Source organism: Rhinatrema bivittatum, chromosome 9 (assembly GCF_901001135.1).
Source record: "Rhinatrema bivittatum chromosome 9, aRhiBiv1.1, whole genome shotgun sequence".
NCBI classification, from domain to species: Eukaryota; Metazoa; Chordata; class Amphibia; order Gymnophiona; family Rhinatrematidae; genus Rhinatrema; species Rhinatrema bivittatum.
This window is the reverse complement of record NC_042623.1, coordinates 265,612,745-265,633,849: the sequence shown is the minus strand read 5'-3', so window position 1 is coordinate 265,633,849 and position 21,105 is coordinate 265,612,745. Positions and strand designations below refer to the sequence as shown.

General features: G+C 42.4%; 1 protein-coding gene across 2 annotated transcripts in view; it reads left to right on the top strand.

Annotated features, from left to right (window-relative positions):
* MFSD1 (major facilitator superfamily domain containing 1) overlaps window positions 1–16,625 on the top strand; it is a 73,162-nt gene extending 56,537 nt beyond the window's left edge. For both annotated transcript variants that reach the window (XM_029615149.1, XM_029615150.1), the window contains 2 exons: window positions 11,772–11,826; window positions 15,476–16,625. In XM_029615149.1, coding sequence (XP_029471009.1) covers window positions 11,772–11,826; window positions 15,476–15,488 — 68 coding nt within the window. In that variant the 3' untranslated portion in view covers window positions 15,489–16,625. The remainder of the gene's footprint in view (window positions 1–11,771; window positions 11,827–15,475) is intronic.
* Window positions 16,626–21,105: the final 4,480 nt, after the last annotated feature.

Sequence of the window (21,105 nt, the reverse complement as noted above, 5' to 3'; positions counted from 1 at the left end):
GCTGGGTAGTCAATTATGCCAAGAGCCAACTGGTCCCATCTCAAATCTTGGAGTTTCTGGGAGCTCGTTTCGACACATCGGCAGGCAAAGTCTTTGAGACTTTGCCTGCCAATGAGAATGGAGAAGCTTATGTCTCAAGTTCACAGTCTATTGACCCTTCCTTTGCTCACGGCATGGGATTGTTTACAGGTTCTTGGTTCTATGGCATCTACCCTGGAAATGGTTCCTTGGACCTTTGCTCATATGAGACCCTTACAAAGGGTGTTGCTTTCCCGTTGGGATCCCAAGTCGGAAGAGTTCCACATGCCTTTACCATTACTGGAGACCGCTCGAGCCAGCCTGGATTGGAGGCTGGTTTCGGACCACTTGCTTCGGGGGGTGGACCTTGAGAATCCGCAGGGGCTAATTGTAACAACAGATGCCAGCCTTTCCGGATTGGGGGGGGGGGGGCGGTCTGTCAATCACATAGCGCAGGGTCTGTGCACACTTCTGCAGGCCAAGTGGTCCATCAATCGGTTGGAAACCAGAGCAGTTCGCCTAGCGTTGCATCATTTTCTTCAGTTAGTTCGGCAGCGGGCAGTTCGGATCCTCTCCGACAATGCGACCACCGTGGCTTACATAAACAGACAGGGAGGAACAAAGAGTTGGCCGGTAGCCTCCGAGGCAGACCAGCTAATGTCCTGGGTGGAACGTCATCTGGGCCGCATAGCAGCATCTCACATTGCCGAAGTGGACAACGTCCAGGCGGATTTTCTCAGTTGTCGATTAGATCCCGGAGAGTGGGACTTGTCCGAGGAGGCAATGCACCTCGTGGTGTGCCATTGGGACCTGATGGCGACCCATCTGAATGCAAAAGCGGCTCAATTTTTCAGTTTCAGAAGGGAGCACGGATTAGAAGGGGTGGATGCCCTCGTCCTCCCTTGGTCTCCCGATATTCTCCTCTGTGTTTCCTCCGAGGCCATTGGTGGGAAAGGTGTTAAGGTGCATAGAATCTCACCAGGTCCAGTCATACTTGTAGCTCCGAAGTGGCCGAGAAGGCCTTGGTTTGCGGCCCTGATCAACCTCGCAATCGAGAGGCCCCCTACGTCTGAGTCACCTACCAAATTTACTGAGACAAGGTCCAGTATTTTTCGATCAGGCAGCTCACTTTTGTCTTGCAGCTTGGCTTATGAACGGAGGCAATTAAGAAAGAAAGGCTATCTGGAGGCAGTAATTTCTACTTTACTTCGAGCGCAAAAGACTTCTACTTCCCTCTCCTATATTCGGGTTTGGAAAGTGTTTGATTCTTGGTGTGGCGGGATGAAGGTGTCCCTGCAGAAGGCCTCAGTAGTTCACATCCTTGTCTTTTTGCAGGAAGGCTTAAAGAAAGGTTTGGCATACAGTTCACTCCGAGTCCAGGTGTCGGCATTAGGATGTTTGAGAGGTAAGGTTGATGGTTCTACTCTAGCAGGCCATCCGGATGTAGTCCATTTTTTGAGGGGAGCCAAACAGTTGAGACCGCCAGTACGCGCTATATGTCCCTTGTGGAGTTTGAATTTGGTTCTCCGTGGGCTTTGTGGTTCTCCTTTTGAGCCTCTAAAATGGGCAACCTTGAAGGATTTAACACTCAAGACGGTTTTTCTTGTGGCTATTTGTTCGGCTAGACGGATCTCCGAGCTTCAAGCGTTGTCGTGCAGCGAGCCGTTCTTACGGATTTCAGACTTGGGGGTTTCGCTTCGGACAGTACCCTCCTTTTTGCTTAAGGTGGTTTTGGCTTTTCACGTCAACCAGACAGCTGAGTTGCTGGCCTTTACAGGAGTGGATCGGGATTCTCCTCAGTACCAGGATCTGCAGAGATTGGATGTTCGTCGTATTCTTCTTCGGTACTTGGAGGTGACAAATCCTTTTTGATTATCTGACCACCTGCTTGTCTTATGGAGCGGTCCAAAGAAGGGGTGTAAGGCTTCTAAGACTACCATTGCACGATGGTTGAAGGAGGCTATTGCCTCGTCTTACATATGTCACGGAAAGTACCAGATGGTCTTAAAGCACTTTCCACCAGGTCGCAAACGGCCTCCTGGGCAGAAAGCCAATGTGTGTCGCCTCAAGAGATTTGCAGAGCAGCCACTTGGAAATCTTTGCACACATTTGCTAAACATTACCGTTTGGACGTCTGGGATCCACAAGTGGATACTTTTTGGTGGCAGTGTACTTCGAGCTGGACTCTCTGGGTTCCACCCCTCTTAGGGCAGCTTGGGTACATCCCAGCAGTCTGGACTGATCCGGGTACGTACAGGGAAAGGAAAATTGGTTCTTACCTGCTAATTTTCGTTCCTGTAGTACCAAGGATCAGTCCAGACGCCCGCCTATGGGTATTTGAGAGTCCGTTCAGTTGATTGTATTTTCTCTTTGCAGAGTTTTTTCACACATTATGTACCGGCACTTTGCCGTGGTTTTATGTCACAGGTTTTTTCTTTTTTCTGTTTTTTTTCGAAGATACGGTTTGGATTGATCTAGTCAATGGTTATTAAATTTACTTCATTCTGCTTTGATATTCATTATACTGAGGGATTGCAGGTGACACACCAGGTTGTATAGGGGGTGTCCTTTCAGTTTGTTTCTCTGACTCCATCTGCTGGAAGGGAGGCATAACCGAGCAGTCTGGACTGATCCTTGGTACTACAGGAACGAAAATTAGCAGGTAAGAACCAATTTTCCTCTTCACAGTATCTGTATTTTCTCTCTAGTATAATTTGTTACAAATTCCTAAAAACACATTTTTTTTCAAAATGCAGCAATACTAATCTTCACCGATTTGATCTTCATAAACTGTCCTTATCTTCTCAAAGCCAGTGACAACAAATCAATCATCTTCTCTAGGCCTGACATAGGTCCATAGTGTGATAGTTCATCTTCTTCATGGGTTCTGATGAGAATTGGTAATAGCTGTTCTTGGCAGTGTTATTTGCGAGCAGAAATTGAGCATTGTTTAAAAGTCCTGCATATTAATCCAATCACCAATTCTACACTGCAGAATTTTAGGAATTATTAAGGAAGGGAATGGTGAGTAAAACGGAGATTGTCATAAATCCTCTGTATTGCTCAATGGTAAAGAACGCACCTTGAATACTGTGTGCAGTTCTGGTCACTGTATCTTAAAAAAGTGTTACATTGGAGAAAGTACAGAGAAGAGTGTCCAAAATGTTAAATGGGATGGAACGGATCCCCTATGAGGAAAGGCTAAAGAGGTTAGGGGTGTTTAGCTTGGAGAAGATATGGCTGAAGGGGGTTATGATTAAGGTCTATAAAAGCATGAGAGTACTTGAGTGCGTAAATGTGAATTGGTTGTTTGATATTTCAGATAATAGGACTATGGGGTGCTCCATGAAGTTAGCAAGTAGCACATTTAAAACAAATATAATTTTTTTTTTTTTTTTTAATTTATTTATTTTTTACTCAATGCACAATTATGCTCTGGAATTCATTGCTGGAAAATGTGGCTAGGGAAGTCCATGTAGCTGGGTTGAAAAAAGATTTGGATAAGTTCCTGGAAAAGTCCATAAACTGCTATTAATCAAGTTGACTTAAGGGATAGCCACTACTATTACTGGATGTATTTAATGTTTGGGTACTTGCCAGGTAGGTGTACCCTGGATTGGCCACTATTGGAAACAGGATGCTAGCCTTGATGGACCCTTGGTCTCACCCCGTATGACAATTTCTTATATTCTTATAATGTCATAAAGAACCAATGAGAAACTGTCATTTCAATCCATGGGAATTTTATAGGATACTGAACCTGTCTCTGTATTCATACCAAAAGATTCAACTGACTGAAGAGTATATGTCTGCTATTTTGCTTATATATGAATGTCCCATTTATAATTATGACTTATTAACTGGTGGAGAGGTAGTAGCTTGAGGGTATTCCAAGAGGTGGCTTCTTTTTCATATGCTAATAACTTCATATACGCCATGTATCCATCAAACTTGCATCAGCTTTCGTTACCTTATTCCAATGTTCATAGGAACACAGCATCAGACAGAAATGTGCTCAGGTTTATTTATTTATTTATTTATTGAGGCTTTTATATACCGACTTTCTTGATACAAATCAAATCAACTCGGTTTACAATGAACTAAGCAGAATATAAAATTAACCAATCAACAAGAGATACGGAGCATACAGTTACATTATAACAAGGAAGCCTTAACTTGGTTTGCAATAACCTGTCTCTTGCCTCACAATGGGCTGCCGTGTAGCCATCAAAACTAATTATGGAAGAGATTTGATTATTCACCTGTTGTGCAATTTGAAAGAGGGATATGAGTGACCTTTGTGTACAGTAGCTTATATAATCAACAAAATCCTAATGTTGCTTAGTTTTATGACCAAACCACAATATGTGTCTCAGTAGTGCATTTACTAGTGTATTCCACCTATATAACCAACTTTTTCTTAATTTTAGTTTTAATTTATTTTATTTTTGTAGGACCTTCAAGTACTCAATGTCCAAAACATCCTGTTTTTTACTCACAAGTCCAACTTTATATTTTATTCATCATTTTCTTTTGGTTGAGCAGTCATAAGTTTCAAATGTGAAGAAGAATTTCTAAAAGAAAAAAAGAGATCCCCTGAGGCAGATATCGAAACTTGGATCTAGGTCAGGGCAGGAGAACTGAGTACTAAGGTAAGTGGCGTTTTCATGTATTGGCTTCATGAAATGTAGATTGATTCCAGATTTTGATAAGAGAAACAGAGACTGCTTTAATGAAGGACCTTCAACAGAAAAAATTTTGAATACATATTGAACTTTCCAGAGTTGTGATTTTTAAGTGACTTTTTGAAGAAAAAGAAAATGATGAATAAATATAAAATTGGACTTGAAGGTCCTACAAAAATAAAATAAATTAAAATAAGAAAGTTGGTTATAGCAGTGGAATACACTAGTAGATGCACTGAGAGACATATTGTGGTTTGGTATTAATATTTGGTCCTCATATTACATTGAATTTGGGCTTTGGTGATTGGATTTAGCTTAGTTTTATGAGTCATACTGGTTGCTAGGCGTGATGATGTGCTGTGTAGCGTTATGATATTCTTACAGTCCCTTGGAAACATTGTGCTGTATGTTTCGGCTGATACTTTGAAAGGGGGGAAAATGTGCTGAATGTAGAAAATGTGTTTTCCTAGTATGTTGCCAAATAGACTCAGGACCAATGGGTTATATGCTCCGCTGCTAGCAGGTGGAGACTGAGTCAGGTTTCAAAGCTGACGTCACCTTAGGTATACACCTGCAGAGATCTCAGCCCTTCAGTATCTCTGTCCCCTAGCAGATGTGGACATGCTTTCCCTATCAGGACTGCAGTACTCTTTAGAAGAGGAAATTTTACCTTTAAATTTGGAGAAAGATTGAGCCCCATTCTCCTGCGGTGATACCTAAAGGTCCCTCCCCCAATCGAAAATTCCTGAGGCAATTTCCTAGATCCCTCAGAGGTATTCCTTGGTCCAGTAGCTGGTTCCCGGCATGGATTTTGCTGCTGAAAGGCAGCGGGTGCAGGAAGCTGAGCACGGCAGTGACGGCCAAAGCCCTCTCCCCCCGCAGCTTGAGACCATCTCTGTACTCAGCCAGTAAGCACTGAGCCCAGGTAAGTAGAGAGGAGAGGATTCCTCCCTATTCAGAGATGTGGAGGGGCTTCGGTAAATCCTTGCTCGGCGCGCCGTACTGATGACGTTATCGATCACGTTGGGGTAAGGGAAGGGAGTTTCTGATCAGGTTAAGTAGCCCCCTGATGGGCTAGGCCCCGCTTCAGGCTCTGTGGGCACACTGTGTGGTAGGCCACTGCAGCGCCATCTTGCGTGCAAGTTGTGTGCATCTCCATTGTCCTCCATAGAGCGTCGGTTGGTGCGGTGTGTGCCGGCTCTGCACATGTGCTGTGCATGTAATGTTGCACATATGCGCGCTTCAGATTATGCGCATCGGTACCCGATCTGTGCGCACTCAATTTCAAGCATTAGCCAGCGGAATGCACAGTTACCGTTCATAATGCAAAGAAGCTTAAGCAACACTTTGTGCTGCCTGCCGTATTAGGACTACACAGTCTGACCTTGATTCCTACCTATGTCAGCACTGTGAGGCGGCCCAGGGAGAGTTGGACTCCCAGAACCTTTCTAAGCCTGGCTTCTCCCATTCAGAGGATGGATCAGCCATGTTCTTAACCAGTATTACTCAGGATCTGAGTAATCCCGGGGCTGGGTCTACCATTGGAGAGGGAAATTAAGCTGCACCTACTCCAGTTCCTCCTGGGCTGGGCATGGACCCGGCGTCCTTTTCTTGGTGAAATTTTTTCAAGGCCTTCATACAGGCACAGTCTGTCTCTCCTGCCCTTGTCTGGACCGAACCCCAGCCAGGGAGGCCTTGCTCTCCCAGCCCTATCATCAGGTCTCAAGACACGCCTCGTCTGACCAGGGTATCTCTGACAGGGACCCAGACACCACGGATGATGAAGGGGATGCAGATTCATTGGAGGATGGGGAAATTCCTTCAGGCTTGGAGCCATATCGGACCATGTTACGGTTTTTCCATAGAGATGAATTGCCAGCCCTGGTTTCTCAGACCCTTAAGACTCTGGGAGTTTCTGGTGCAGACCCTATGACGGAACTAAAGAAGAATCCCATCCTAGTGTGTCTACAGAAAGCCTCTTATTATTCTACAATGCTAGAAGCCATCCAGGAGTTCATTGACCTGGAATGGGATGCCCCAGAAGCCAGTTTTAAAGGTGGTCGAGCATTGGAAGCTCTGTACCCACTGGATCTAGCTGCCAGAGAATGCCTGCATTTCCCCAAAGTGGACGCCCTGGTCTGTGCCGTTTCAAAGCATACTATCCCAGTGGAGAGAGGAGCGGCCTTAAAGGATGCGCATGATAGGCGGTTGGAGTCCATCCTTAAACAAGCCTTTGGAACAGCAGTGACACTAGATTCCTTCCTGTTGTGCCCTGGTGGCTCGCTTGTGCCTGCTTCTCTCTAGAGAGATATATAACTCAAGGGCAAACTCCAGAGAGGCTATGGAGCTCGCCGTTGCCTTTTTAGCAGACGTGGGCTCTGACCTAGTCCATACCTCGGCCAGAGGAGTGGCCTCAGTGGTAGCGCCAGAAGACAGCTATGGCTGCAAAATTAGTCAGCGGACACGACTTCCAAAGCAAACCTGACAAAGATGTCCTTTCGGGCATCCCTCCTATTCAGAAGCGAATTGTGAAAAGCTGGCCAGTAAATAGGGTGAATCTCCAGTGCCTTGGCTATAGGAAGATAAGAGAAAGAGGTCACAATGCCCCTCGCCTATGAGGGGTTGGGCCAGGGGCTCCCAGCACTTTTGGCCCTATAGGAACTTAACATTTTAGACATCTCTGTCATCGAAGGTTTCAGTCCTTTCAGAGTTAACAATCAAAGAGAGGGGCTGGTTTGGGTTCAGGTTTGGCCCAAACTTCCCAATGAAGTTTTGCTGACCCATCCATGGAATGAGGAGATAGGGGGTCAACTATTGCTCTTCTACAGTGGTGGGTCAAGATAGAGTTGGACAAATGGGTACTGGATATCATTCGAGAAGGATAAGCACTGGAGTTTCACAGCATTCTTCAGGACATATTCATGATGTCTCCATGCTACTCCCAGCACAAGAAGCTAGCAGTAGAATCTACCTTAATAAGGCTTCTCAATTTGAGGGCTATAATTCCAATACCCATGCCCCAGGAAAATACAAGTCGTTATTTCATCTATTTCATCATACCATCTATTTCATTTGCACCATCTTGGACCTCAAGAGTGTCAACCATCTGCAAGTAATTAATTTTCGCATGAAAACTCTGCACTTTATCATAATGACTGTACACCCAGGAGAGTTCTTTTGGAGGCCTACCTTCATGATCCAATCAGACGAAACCACCAGTGTTTCCTATGCTTTGCAGTATTGGGCCACCATTATCAGTTCTGGGCGCTGCCCTTTGGCTTAGCCACCACCAAAATTATGATGGTCGTGGCGGCGGCACTGAGGAAAGAAGGGATTCTGGTGCACCCATACTTGGACGACTGGTTGATCTGGGTGAAGTCATTAGAAAAGAGACTCCAGGTGATCAGCAGAGTGACATCCATGCTTCGGGAGTTTGGTTGAATCGAGGACATGGACAAAAGCAGTCTCAAGCTCTCCCAGTCCTTAGAGTATCTGGGAGTCTGGTTCGACACCAAGCAGGACAAGGTCTTCCTCCCATCCTTGAGGATAAGGAAGCTGATGTGTCGGGTGCATCGATTGATGAACACAATGCGCCCCGGGGTGTGGAGCTATCTTCAGGTCCTCTGATGGCGTCAACCCTGGTGGGTAGTACCTTGGGCGAAGGAACACATGCGTCCACTCCAACACTCCCCGCTGTCCCAAGAATATTCAGTTTGCCTCCACATACCGAAGGAAGTAAGTTCTCTGCTCCAGTGGTAGTTACAGGAAGCTCACCTTAGCAAAGGTGTAAGCCTGTCCCCACTGAACTGGCTTGTCCTCATGATGGATGTGAGCCTCCGGGGATGGGAAGCTCACTGTCAGGACCTGACAACCCAGGGGCGTTGGACCAAGGAAGAAGCACGCTGGAACATAAACTGCCTGGAACTCTGGGCAGTTAGATTAGCATGTCTACAGTTCAGCCACATGCTGAGGGTTAGACGCTCCACGTGATATCAGACAATGCAACAGTGGTAGCCTACATCAACCGCCAGGGAGGATCCAAGTGCCAGCAAGTGTCTCTGGAGATAGATCTCCTTATGGCATGGGCGGAGTTGAATCTACCGATCTTGGTCTCCCACATTGCAGGGAGAGTGTGGATCCAGGAGCATGGGCATTTTCGGCCAGAATCTTTCAGCTGCTGGTAGATTGCTGGGGCCTCCCATCCATTGACCTGCTGGCCACATCTCACAATACAAAGATCTCCTGATTCTTCAGACGAAGAAGATATCGGTGATCCCTGGGATCAACACCCTTGTTCAGCCCTGGCCAGAGGAGGACTTACTGTAAGCCTTCCCTCCGTGGTCTCTGCTAGTCAAGGTCATCCGCAAAATCGAGCGTCACAGGAGATTTAGTCCTTCTAGTGGCCCTGCATTGGCCCAAATGCTCCTGTTACACAGACATGTGGAAGACTGCTGGTGGAGATACCTCTGTGCCTTCCACCGCACAGGGACCTGCCCCAACAAGGTCTGGTCTTTCATGAAGATCTGACTTGGTTTTGTCTTACAGTTTGGCCCTTGAGAGGACTCACTTGATAAAGCGTGGATATTTGACAGCAGTAATTACCACCTTGCTATGCGCACAGAAATTCTCGACATCCTTAGCATATGTGTGGATCTGGAGAATATTGCAGTTGCTACTCCTATTTTTTTTTTTTTTTAATTGCAAGTATCAAAATTATTCCCTTAGGAAGTAATGGAAACTGTATTACTGTGGCCAGGGCTGGCACAAGGGTATTAGGTGCCCTAGACAAATCTTATAGCCTGGTGCTGCCCCCCACACAGACACACACACCTCCCCATACACAATTTTATGCATTTATAACAGATTTTACATGAAAAATAACATTCTGAAGTAAAAATAATATACACGTTGTTGTGATAGTTAATGCACTCTTGTGATGCCAACAAGATAACTTTGCAACTTGGAATTCATATGTCATCACATGTTTCGTGTCGGCATGGTCCTCTCGTATCAACACAGTACTATCTGCCAAGTAACAACCCTACCTATGAAAAGGAATACCACAAATATTACACCAGAATCTAAAATATCAATACACCTCCTATCAGGAAAACAGAACAAGCCAAGCTACTACAGATCCCTACAAAGAAACCACATGCTAAGAGTGCTTCATCTCGGTCTTTGCATGCAGAACACAGACCCTCACCAAATACAGAATAAAGCCACCATAAAGTATAAATAGAAATGTGCAGACAAAAACTGAATTGTAAAACACAAAGCGCCAGACTCTATACAGTGCAACAATGGAAGAACAAAAATTTCACAATTCCTTATGAAATAACAAAATCAAGAAATATAAAAATAAGTAATCATAATAAAATCATACTAATAAAATAATTTCAAAACAGCTGATGAATAGAATATCCAATAAATAAAGACTCATGCAAATTTTGAAAGCTTTCCCAAACACCAATAAAATATTTCAAAACAGCAAACACACAAACACCACCCTATAATTAAAAATAAGGATAAAAAAATCTCCCTCACTCATACCTGGGAACTTTTGATTTCCAGTCTGAGCTTGTCATGGATTAACGTGAGGAGGTGGTGGCTGCGATACAAAGACTTTCTCCTCTCTCATACACAAGCATACTAGTTTACTCACACATACTCACTCTCCTCCATATGCTCTCACATACACATACACTTGCTCTTTCTCCCCTACACACACACATTCTCTCTCCCCCCATGCTTGTGCTCTCTCCCCCACACACTCACTCTTCCTCATATGCTCTCTCACAAATACACACTCCCCCCCCCCCCCACATGCTCTCTCTCCCCATAAAATCTCATATACACATGCACACACACATGTACTCTTTTCTTTTACTCTACCTCCTAGGTGTAGGCAGCAGCTTTCTTCTTGGACTTCCACAGCATCAGGAGGCCTCCACTGTCTTCCTCATTCAGCAGATATGCTGCCTCTCTTCTGCAGTGCATACAGCTGATTCTGCCTCTCTCCCGCCGCGCGGCCTGTCCGATCGCTGCGTCTCTTCTGCCGCCCGGGCCCGGGTGATGCTGCAATTGACCCTCTCTGTCTTTTCTTACGGCCACTCCTTCCAGCTACGATGATTGGGCATTCTTCTTCCTGCCCACGCGGGTCCACAACACATTTTCTCTTCCAGTTCTCGAGGGCTGGAAGAAGGAGGTCCTGCAGCTGCCACCAGTGTTGGGAATTGGGACACATTTTTTTCACAGTTCTGAGCAGGTCCGATGGAAGCAGGAGGTGGCTGCTGGGTTGCCCCCCCAAACCTATGGCACCCTAGGTGATCGCCTAGTGCTTCTACCGGCCCTGACTGTGGCAATGGTCTAGCAAGCTTCAAGCTGAATTTGAGTCTGAGGGCTGCAGGAGATGAATGAAAGGTACGTATGTGAGTAAATCAGTTATCTTGGGCGTGTCTGTGGGCAGAGTGGAAGGTGTAAATGTAGCATCTGTGGTTGTGCCTTCTGCATGCCCCAATGATCTTTTAAGGCTATGGCAAAGGTGGGGTTTTTTTGGAGGGGGAGGCAGGGTTTGCAAAAATCTCTTGATTATCTGATCCTACAGCAGTTCCTGTTTTCAAATGTTTATGCCTTTTGCCATTCACAGACCATAGACACCTGGATGTATGGAGTACTTTGTTCTGAAAGTGGTAATAAAACTGCACTAGCTGTGCCCTGGAGGAGGGGACACTTGTACAGCTGATGATGTTTTATAGAGTCAACTCCAAAACCATTGGAGAAAAGAGTAGGGTTTCCTAAATGTCTGGCGCTCATCTTGTCACAGAGGACACTGTGAAAGTCTGGTCTGTCCAGGATGCGTTCAGCCCTATGAGTTTTTGTTACCTGGTGTCACTTTGTCATTATCTAGATGGACAGGTCCCACTTCACTGAATATGGATTGGCTGCTGTTGCTTTCTAACTGCTTAACAAATTTCTTTTCTTTTGGTGGTTAAGGCAGAGATTCTTAAAAATGAATGAATAAATGTTTTCAGCAGTGTGAACAATTATCTCTTTAATATTTCCTAGGAGGTGAACTTAACTTATCTACCTCAAAGAGGAAAAAGCTACAAACTGCAATAGAGTAAGTATATAACAAGGGTTAGGTTATCTGGACCTTTATTAACTCTTTTTAGTAACATAAAAGAGTTTCAACTTGTAGGGCCTGTTGTGTATGCTTTTGAGAGAGCTAGAAGGATCCTGTTTTTCCTTTCTTTTTTTTTTAATGGAGGACATCTCTCCACCTGAAGCGTAGACGTTGGTTTGATTTAAATGTGTTTTTGTAGTTTGAGGTTTTGTTGGCTGCCTGGAGGGAGAGAGGGAAGGGCTAGAGGATGACGGGGAATCATTTAGAAATTCTGGTTATCCCTTGTGTGTGCCGGCCACAGTCTGTTTAGAAGTTGGGTTTATATAAGGGTTCAACCCAATTCTTAAGGGATGTCCTCTAAATCTTTTGGTGATTGGAATGGAATGAGACCAGAAGTACCCACCCAGTATGTTAGTTTTTTGGTTCACTTGAATCAGTATTGTCTGACTGAAAGCATGAAGGCTTTCATCTTGTTCCTGGTATAAAATGGTAGATCGAAATACTGTGTGATATTTTGTTGGACAGTATAAAATGATAGTTGACATTAATTGTTAAATAATTGTTCAAGCAGTCTGGTTAAATAAAGAAAGTAATTTAAAGGGTACCTGCAGGCCTCGCATCCCCTTGGGGACTTTTCCTTTGAAAATCCCACTGGTGCGCACAGTGCGAACTCAAACTACCTGTGCACCTTGCACTTGCAGTGAAGCAGGAAAGATTTAAAAATGCAGTTTCCATCTGTTCTTTTTCCCTCGCTTGACTTAACCCACTGTTGCCCCCACTTGGGGATTAGGGGAGCAGTAATTAGACTGCATAGCTACACAGGGAAATCCCATCTGATTACTGGTCCCTTGGTGACTATGTACATAGCTATGTGTTTTGTTTATTTAGATTTTTTTATATTCTGCTTTTCGCACTTTTTTTCAGCACTTCAAAGCGAATTACATTCAGGTACTGTAGGTATTTCCCTATCCCCAGGGGGCTTACAATCTAAGTTTGTACCTGAGGCAATGGAGGGTAAAGTGACTTGCCCAGGGTCACAAGGAGCGACAGTGTTTTGGAGGACTGAATTTTCTCCTTTCCTTGGAAGCGGCATCCCTTTATAATAGAATAAGTTAGGGTCATAGCCTAGCACGGATCAGATTCCATTATATACCTGTACATGGAAGTCCCCCTCGACCTCCGCACACCCGCAATATTCTTGTGTCCACAGAAGGGAATTTTTTAAAATTTCTTTTTTTTAAAAGGTCAAGATCTGCTATTTTGATTTTTGCAGCAGGCGTCGCACTGCCTGAGAAGAAACTTGCTGCTGTGGGCTGCACTCAGATAATGCTGCCTGCCGACACAACAGCTAAATGAGTGTAGTTTTGCTGGTTCTTCTGGTTAAAGGAGACATCGTAAAAGACATTATATATATATATATATATATTTTTTTTTTTTTCTGAGATTTGAGCCAAAAAGATAATGTGAAAAAAAATGGAAACGATGCTTCCCAACAGGGTGTAAAGTAATGCAGTGATATATGAACCAGAACAGGTCACAAATTCACATAAAGCAATTACAACAAAGTCAGCCCAGCGTGAACGCAATGCAGAGCAAGCATTAATAAAGTGTGTCGCTTTAGTTCTGCTTTGTAGCGACTTCATTTCTTTGTGTGTAAACTCTTTGGCCCAGTCGTTTCGGAGTTTGCCCTCCTTCCAGCAAAATGCTTTGAACCTATTGACAGTTAACGTTTTTATGAACTGTGAAATAAGCTGTTGAGTGCTAGCGTTAGACAGTCAAACCAGCAAGGTGTGTAGCTTTTATTTTCATGCAGAAATGTTTGTAATGTTATGAGAACAGAGATGGGAATACTTGCTGAATAAGCAAGTTGCAAGTCACAGTCTCTGAATTCATTTTGAGAGGAAAGCAAAACTTTAGAATAACGGAAATGTATTTAAAATAACAGTATGATTGCCCCAAGGAAGGAGCATCAAAGGCACATCCCTATGCCACTATGTGGGAGACCAGAGTTTCAGAACTAAGCATGCGGGGAAGGTGAGATACAGCCATGAAATGAGGGGGTCTTAACCTCGGTCTTCAAGGGCCGCAAACGGGTCTGTTTTGTAGAGTATTTATTTATTTATTTAGTCTGTTACTTCACTTTCAACGCATAGCTCTCTGCTTCAACGGCAGGGGCAATGTAGAAAAGAGGATCTATATATAGACAACAACCAACAAGGACTGAATTACATAGTCGAGTAAACAAAGGCATGGGTGTAGCTTGCTTATTGAGGCGGTTACTACCCCTAACTAAGCTACATATTCAGTTAGATGCAGTTCCAACACTGCTGTCTACATTAATGGTGGGGTGGAAGGGAAATAGAACTAAAAGGTACTAAGAGCCAAGCGTAACAAGTAAGAGGGGGAAAAAAAAAGTGCATAGCTTGCTGGGCAGACTGGATGGGCCGTTTGGTCTTCTTCTGCCGTCATTTCTATGTTTCTGTTTGTTTATAGCTTTTTAATATCGACTTTCTTGATACAAATCATATCAACTCTGTTTACAGAGAACAGAGATCTTAACAATAATGTTAACAATTAACAAGAGGCAATAATTAGAAAAAGAGAAAAGTTACAATAAAACAAGGGAGTACAACTGGGAATTGGAAATGAAAAGGGGGTGTAAAACAATAAGTACTAATACCTGAAGATATGTGGGGATGCTTGTATAGTCTGTCTCTGTACTATGACATATTTTGAGAATTTAGTGCTTTTTAGGAGTTGCAAATGAAGTGCTGGATTAGATTCTGAGTGGTAATGCTGAATTTAAGCACAGGCTTAAAGAGTAACCCAGATATGCAAATTAACCCGGCTCCTGGACCAGCTGCGAGCAGTTCTATCTAATCTAATCTGCAATTTCTCACATATCTTGCTACGTAACATGTCTGTTCAGTGTGGACATGCTGGTTTTTGGCCATTCAGGGATGGAGCAGAGAGCCCTGGTCTAAAATGGCAGACCTCTTTGAAGCCCCTGCTGCCCTATAGCATTTGAAATGGTTGCACTTCAGCATTGGCAGGTATTGTGGGCCTCCATTCCATGAAGTTCCAAAGCCACGCGCATGACTATATCCGAAGATGGGCGTTTTTTTTTCTCCTCACGCTGAAGTGATGATTGGCTGTGTCCCAGGGAGATTTACTCCTCGGCAACATTTTTTTTCCAAACTTTGGAGACTAGAAGTCCTTGTGGAGAAAAAGTTGCCCTGGCATTGGGTGGGATGAGATATTAGCAAAGGCTGCGACTTTGGGAATGTCAGAGTGCACAGCTAGTGCAGACAAAGAACCTATGAGATATGTTTGTGCAGCATGAGAGAAATGCCCCAGGTCGGATTTCTGCAGATATTCAACTGTTATAAGTCAGATTTTGCAGAGAAAAGGTCAGAATATGGTCACAGCTGTTCACGCTAACATTCTGGCTTTAGGGTACACAAAATCAGTGGTTTCTTCTGCACTTAACGCTGTATTGTGGATTTTTTTTGTAATTTACCTTTTTTTGCTCAAGTTGTAGTTTTTATTGGTTCTAATATCACATAGATCAGATAACACAATCTAGCATGTGTGATTATTTGCTGCCAAAGTTTTCAATAACTTTTATTACAATAATGTTTTTCAGAAAAGAAACTTGAATAGCTAAAGCCACCCAGAAGCACACAGCGTATGATCAGGCATGTGATGTCATGAAGAGATTTAGTGCATTACCAACCTTAGCAAAATGCAGCTGATGAGCTGCTGTGTATCAAACTTGACAGTGATTAAATTAAGATGCTTTTACTTATAATTATGGAGGGGACGGCTAAGCTCTTTGTTCTTAAATTAAAATCTGCATTTATAGCTTTGAAGTTTGTCTCAATTCGACACTGTACTGTACACCACAGCTGAAATGGGAATTATAAAATGCTGTAACTGTGGCTTTGTACATTGGAGCTTCTCTGTGTGTGGGCCCTTCCATACTCTCGCCCGGCAGATGGAATTTTAGACACGGAGCAGTGTTACACATGATCCTTGTGGCTTCTTTCCCTGTTGCTACCTATCTGAAAATCACTGCTGCAGCATTCCTGGTCCAGCTGCTGCAAATGGCCTGTTCAGCCCGCGAATCCCTTCCTGGAGACAGACACCAGCCAGCAAGGTCTGATTCCCCCTCCATGTTCTTCCTCTTCCTCGTCTGCCGCCATGTTCTCCGGCTCTGCCCACACTAAGCCTGGACCTAGGCAAAAAAAACAGTGCAAAGAAGCAGCCAGATAGTCAGATTTCTTGTTGTAAAGATGATACAATAAACGTCACTGATTGAAAGAAAAATTTCAGATTTCTTTATGGCATAAGCGGGTGGCACACAAAGTAGCAATGATTTTTAAGGTCTTTCTTGAAGTAATGGGTAAAAGACAATGCTGCACACCTTCATTTTCACTTCCACTCTATATTTCTCCTGTGGAGTAGATAATATTTTGAGATTTGTTATACGATGCATTTTAATCTTAACCAAATTTCAGCAAGACTTTGTAACTGTTGTAGATTGTTGAGCACTTTTTACTTTTGGTGTGAATTCTGTGGTTCAGGTTTGGTTTTGTTTTTTGCACTAATCTTGTCTGGTACTAATTTAAATATATTTTCATGGTTACCTGCTTTTATTTGTTTTGTTCAACAGACATGGAAGACTTTTATTTTATTTTATTTTTTTTGCTGTAACTAAATTTATGATAAAACATGTAACTAAAATTGCACTCACCATTTCCTAATTAAATAAAAATAAAGTTTTGTAAATATCATAGTTTACTGCCTTCTTAATTCTTTGTATGGTTTAGATGCTTTCTACCTCTTTAAATCTTACACAGGCAAGAATGTGCTTAGCACTAACAAATTATAAAAAAAAAAGAGAGATTTTTTTTTTTATTATAAGTAATCTGGTTATTGAATAAATTTTGTAATCCTTCTTCTGTTTTCCAGAACAGAAAAAAATGAAAAAAACATAGGCATCAAAATGAAGAGGGCTTAGCCAGACTCCGGCCCATGAGTGCTTTTGGGTTAAGGAACAGGTACCTTTCCAGGCTAGGAGCCCAGGTATGAGTTTCTAGGAGTTCAGTATTCACTACTTCAGAGGAGAGAGTGAATTTGAGCTGTTCGTTCTCTCTAATTTATCAAACCATGTTTGGCTAATGATTGTCCACAGCAGACATTTAAACCAAGTTTACATTGGATGGAAATGACCTAAAAATTTGGTGCAGCATAAATGTACAATAAACCTCAGAGCTTGTTAAAGTGTGCTTCACTGCTCTTCAGCACCATAGTCTGGACAGCTCCTATGACAGCCACATTGAAAGGGTGCTTTTCACTGAAACACCATAAAAGGATACCCCTTTATGTAGAGAGCAGAGTGAGATGTCAGCAAATTGGATCCTTGTGCTGCTTTAGTGGAAGCTCATTATTTAGAAACCACTACCTAATCTCAGGCCTCATTCACCCACCTGCTTTGACTTCTCTGGTGATTGGGGATTCCCTAAATCATTTCTGGATTGGCCAAGGTCTCTGTGTAGTATTTGACAGTGAGATGTGGATCATAGAGACTGCAGCTGCAATGCAGTTCAAACTCTCATTGTTGAGGAGCTACCTCTGACTAATCTGGAGGGTTAAAGTAATGTGGCTGCAATGTTAGTCCACTTGAATGTACAGAAATAAGTTTAACTTAATATAAACAAAAATATCAGGTGATACCTTTTTATTGGATTAACATCTTGACTAGCTTTCAAGAGCTAAAACTCTCTTCAGCACAGAATTTGAAAGAGAAAAAGATGGCATAGAAAATATAAAGTAGTGTGGCTGTCATAAGTGAGCCATAAAAGATGTTCCAGTGAAGAGATGGAGGGATTGGATGATCAGAATAGTTTGCATTATAATGTGATAGGCTCATGAGACCTAGGTTTCCTATTTTGTCAGTTCTAAAGTAGCTGATTATCAAAATTCTTATGTTCCTGAATTGTCTTAAATTTTCCTTTCATTTTCTTGATCATAAAGTTGATACAGGAGTTTGGTTCTAAAGTGCTGACCTACAGATATGTTGGCATGGTCTTTCCTGTGGTGCTTGATTTTTGTCTGGCCTTTAGTGTCTGTCTGATCAATATAACATGCATCTTCACATTTCTGCATTGAAATATTAGACAGTCATCTGAAAAAGCCACTTAGAAAGGTGACATCATCTGATGGTGCCGAGTTGGGTTGTTTGTCTCAAAGCTCAAGAAAGTTTGTTTTGCTTTTTGAGCATGTATAGTGCTTCCTGCATGTCAGTCTCCTTAGTCTAATTTAGACCGCATCAGCGAATGGTAGGAAACTTCCATGTCACTGCGATTGTTCTGCATGTTGACGAAGAAAAGGGAAAAAGCTCCAATGGGTCGGAAATATGGGCACAAGATGTCTAAATTGGACCAGCACTCTTTTTGTGCTTAAAATGTTTGGGTCCAGAGCACCATTCTACAAATTGTGTCTCCTGTGGGCAGATGTCCCTGAGGGCATTGATTTACCAGTACTCAAGCTCATCTAAGGTAGATAAATCAAGAACCATTGAAAAATCATTTCCTGGCTGGGTAAGCTGAAGTATTATAGCATCAAAGAAACTGGCTTTGCCAATGCTGAAATGCTGATACAGATTGGTTCAAGGAGTCATCGGTGCAGAAAGTATCCTACAGCAACAGAACCAAGAAAATCAGACATCGAAACATTGGTGCATGCCAGCACTGAAAGAGCATGCAGACTTACAAGCACCAAAGTAACAGCATGGTAGATCGCCTATCGCCGCAGTATGACACAGACTATCTTCATCGCCCAAGCAGGGGCATACAGAAATCCTATCAAATGATGACAGTACAGTAGCTGAATAATATCAACAAGCATAGATCTATGCTCTGTCATCTTTAGCAGAGTCTTCCTCAGAAATTCAGACTGGAAGGAAGCTCAAAAGAAAAACAAAGCATGCAGATTCTTGAAGCAGTATGGCTTCACCATCTATAGTTGGAGCCCCAATCAAAATCATTATAGGGCTTCAGCAATCAGATCCTACCACATGATCATACTTTACAAAAAAAAAAAAATTATGAATTTTCTAAGAAAATGTATGAAGGACTTCCCCAGCACAAGATCTCAACATAACCTATACTGTAGAGATTGTGAACATCTGTAATCAAAACTTCTACCTCTGTTCTCCAACGGGCGGATTTTCAAAGCCCTGCTCGCGTAACTTGTACGTGTAATCAGTGATTGTACATGTGAATGTCTTCAATTCCGATGTCTGGTTACATATTTTACAGTGGCCACATTTGTAATGTCCTAAAAGTGTTGCTCCATCAATGGTTGTGTTTGTTACGTTTAATGGAAGGTAAAGTAGACGGACTCAAGATTTCTTTAAAATTCTTGCTCCTGGAAAAGGCCATCCGGAAATCCAATTCTTCCAATCCCGGTATCATTTGGATTAGGTGCCAATGCTGACGCATACTCTTGATGATTTTCCGTGACATGGGAGAATATTTTGTAACGCACATGATTGTTTGTGTGCTATCTTGTTTAGTACTGGGATTTAATAAAGCTTCCCTGTCATAATAAAGTGCACGTTTAAACGCATTGTTAACACATTTTTTAGGGTAACCTCTTTGTTTGAAAGCTTCAGCCAACATATTGGATTGTGATTTAAAAATCTGATTATTCGAACAATTCCATTTATAACGCAAAAATTGCGAAAAAGGCAAACTATTCTTCAAAGGAACAGGATGTGCACTGTTGTAATGTAACATAGTGTTGCGGTCCATCAATTTCTTAAAAACACTTGTAATCAACTCTCCTGAGAACGATTTCTGCAATTTTACATCCAAAAATGAAATTTCTTTGTAACTGTATGACATCACAAATTGGATGTTTACATCACATGAATTGATCCATTTTTCAAATGATAGTAATTCCCGCTCATTACCACTCTAGATAATAGAGATGTCATCAATAAAGCGTTTATAGAAGAAAATTTCTGATGAAAAAGGAGAATTCTCCACCCACGTTGTCTCAAACTCAGCCATGAATAAATTTGCAAGGGATGGAGCCATTGTGGCACCCATTGCTGTCCCCGATATTTGTTGCTAGAATTGATTTTGAAAAACAAAATAATTCTTTTTGAGAGCTAATGTAGCCAATTGCAAAATGAATTCAGTTGGAACTCGATGTGGATGTTGCCTTTTATTTAGAAATGACTGGATAATTTGTAATGCTTCATTTTGAGGTATCGAAGTGTATAGAGAGCTCATTACATAAATTCTGTGAAGATTTGATGATCAGTACCATTAAATCTAACGAACATTTGTTAAGTATGGAATTCCAACGATCCAAGAAAGTTTTATCTTCAGTGAACAGTTTTGGCTCCTTGTACATACGTAAACCCCGTGGTTTCCTTTCATGTTTACAATATTCAACTAAGGTTACCCCATGTAACTCACTCCTGGTGATCCTTTTGGATAGGGCTAATAATTCTGTCCAAGAGTTAGAAGACATCTGTAATGTAGTATTCGAAAATAAGGAGGGGGTGTTCAGTAAATTGGTGACGTATTCATGTGTATAACTGAAGGTGCTCTGCCATGTATGAGCCATCCCTATTACTATGATGCAAGACACAAAAATAAGGGATATAACTAGTATATAATAAATGCAACAAAATTCAACTAGTTAATAATTGTAGTTTCTTAAGATAAGTCATTGTCGGGACATGAAAGGTTGTTTGCCATCTTACAAACAGGTCTCTGAATTTCTGTCGGGTGGCACCATTTAAAACTATTGCAGTTTGATTCAAGTTTAATTACCGGAAGCCTGTCAGGCTCCGAGTTCAAGTCAACATAATTCAGAAGTTGCTTACCTGAAGTGCTCGCGGTCAGAGTTTGAGTTCAACTGAATGAGAAACAGTAATCATGTTCTTTACCTCTCACCAGAATGCCTTCGGTTAAAAGTTGATGTTAATATCACAGAAAAGTCATAATGGAGGTTCATGTTTGAATCAAGATACTATAGTTTGGGCAATCATTCAGTGTTTTTGCAACAACGTCATTAGGAATTTCTGATTCTTTGACCAAAAGGACTTTGAGTTAAAAAATCATTATTGGAGGTTTCAACCTATTTTGAAATCAAGACATCATAGTGTCCATATATCAGTGGTACTAAGAATCTTTGTTTCCCTGTTAGAATACAATCAACTGGCGCTGTAGTATCGAAATCTCCAATATTAAT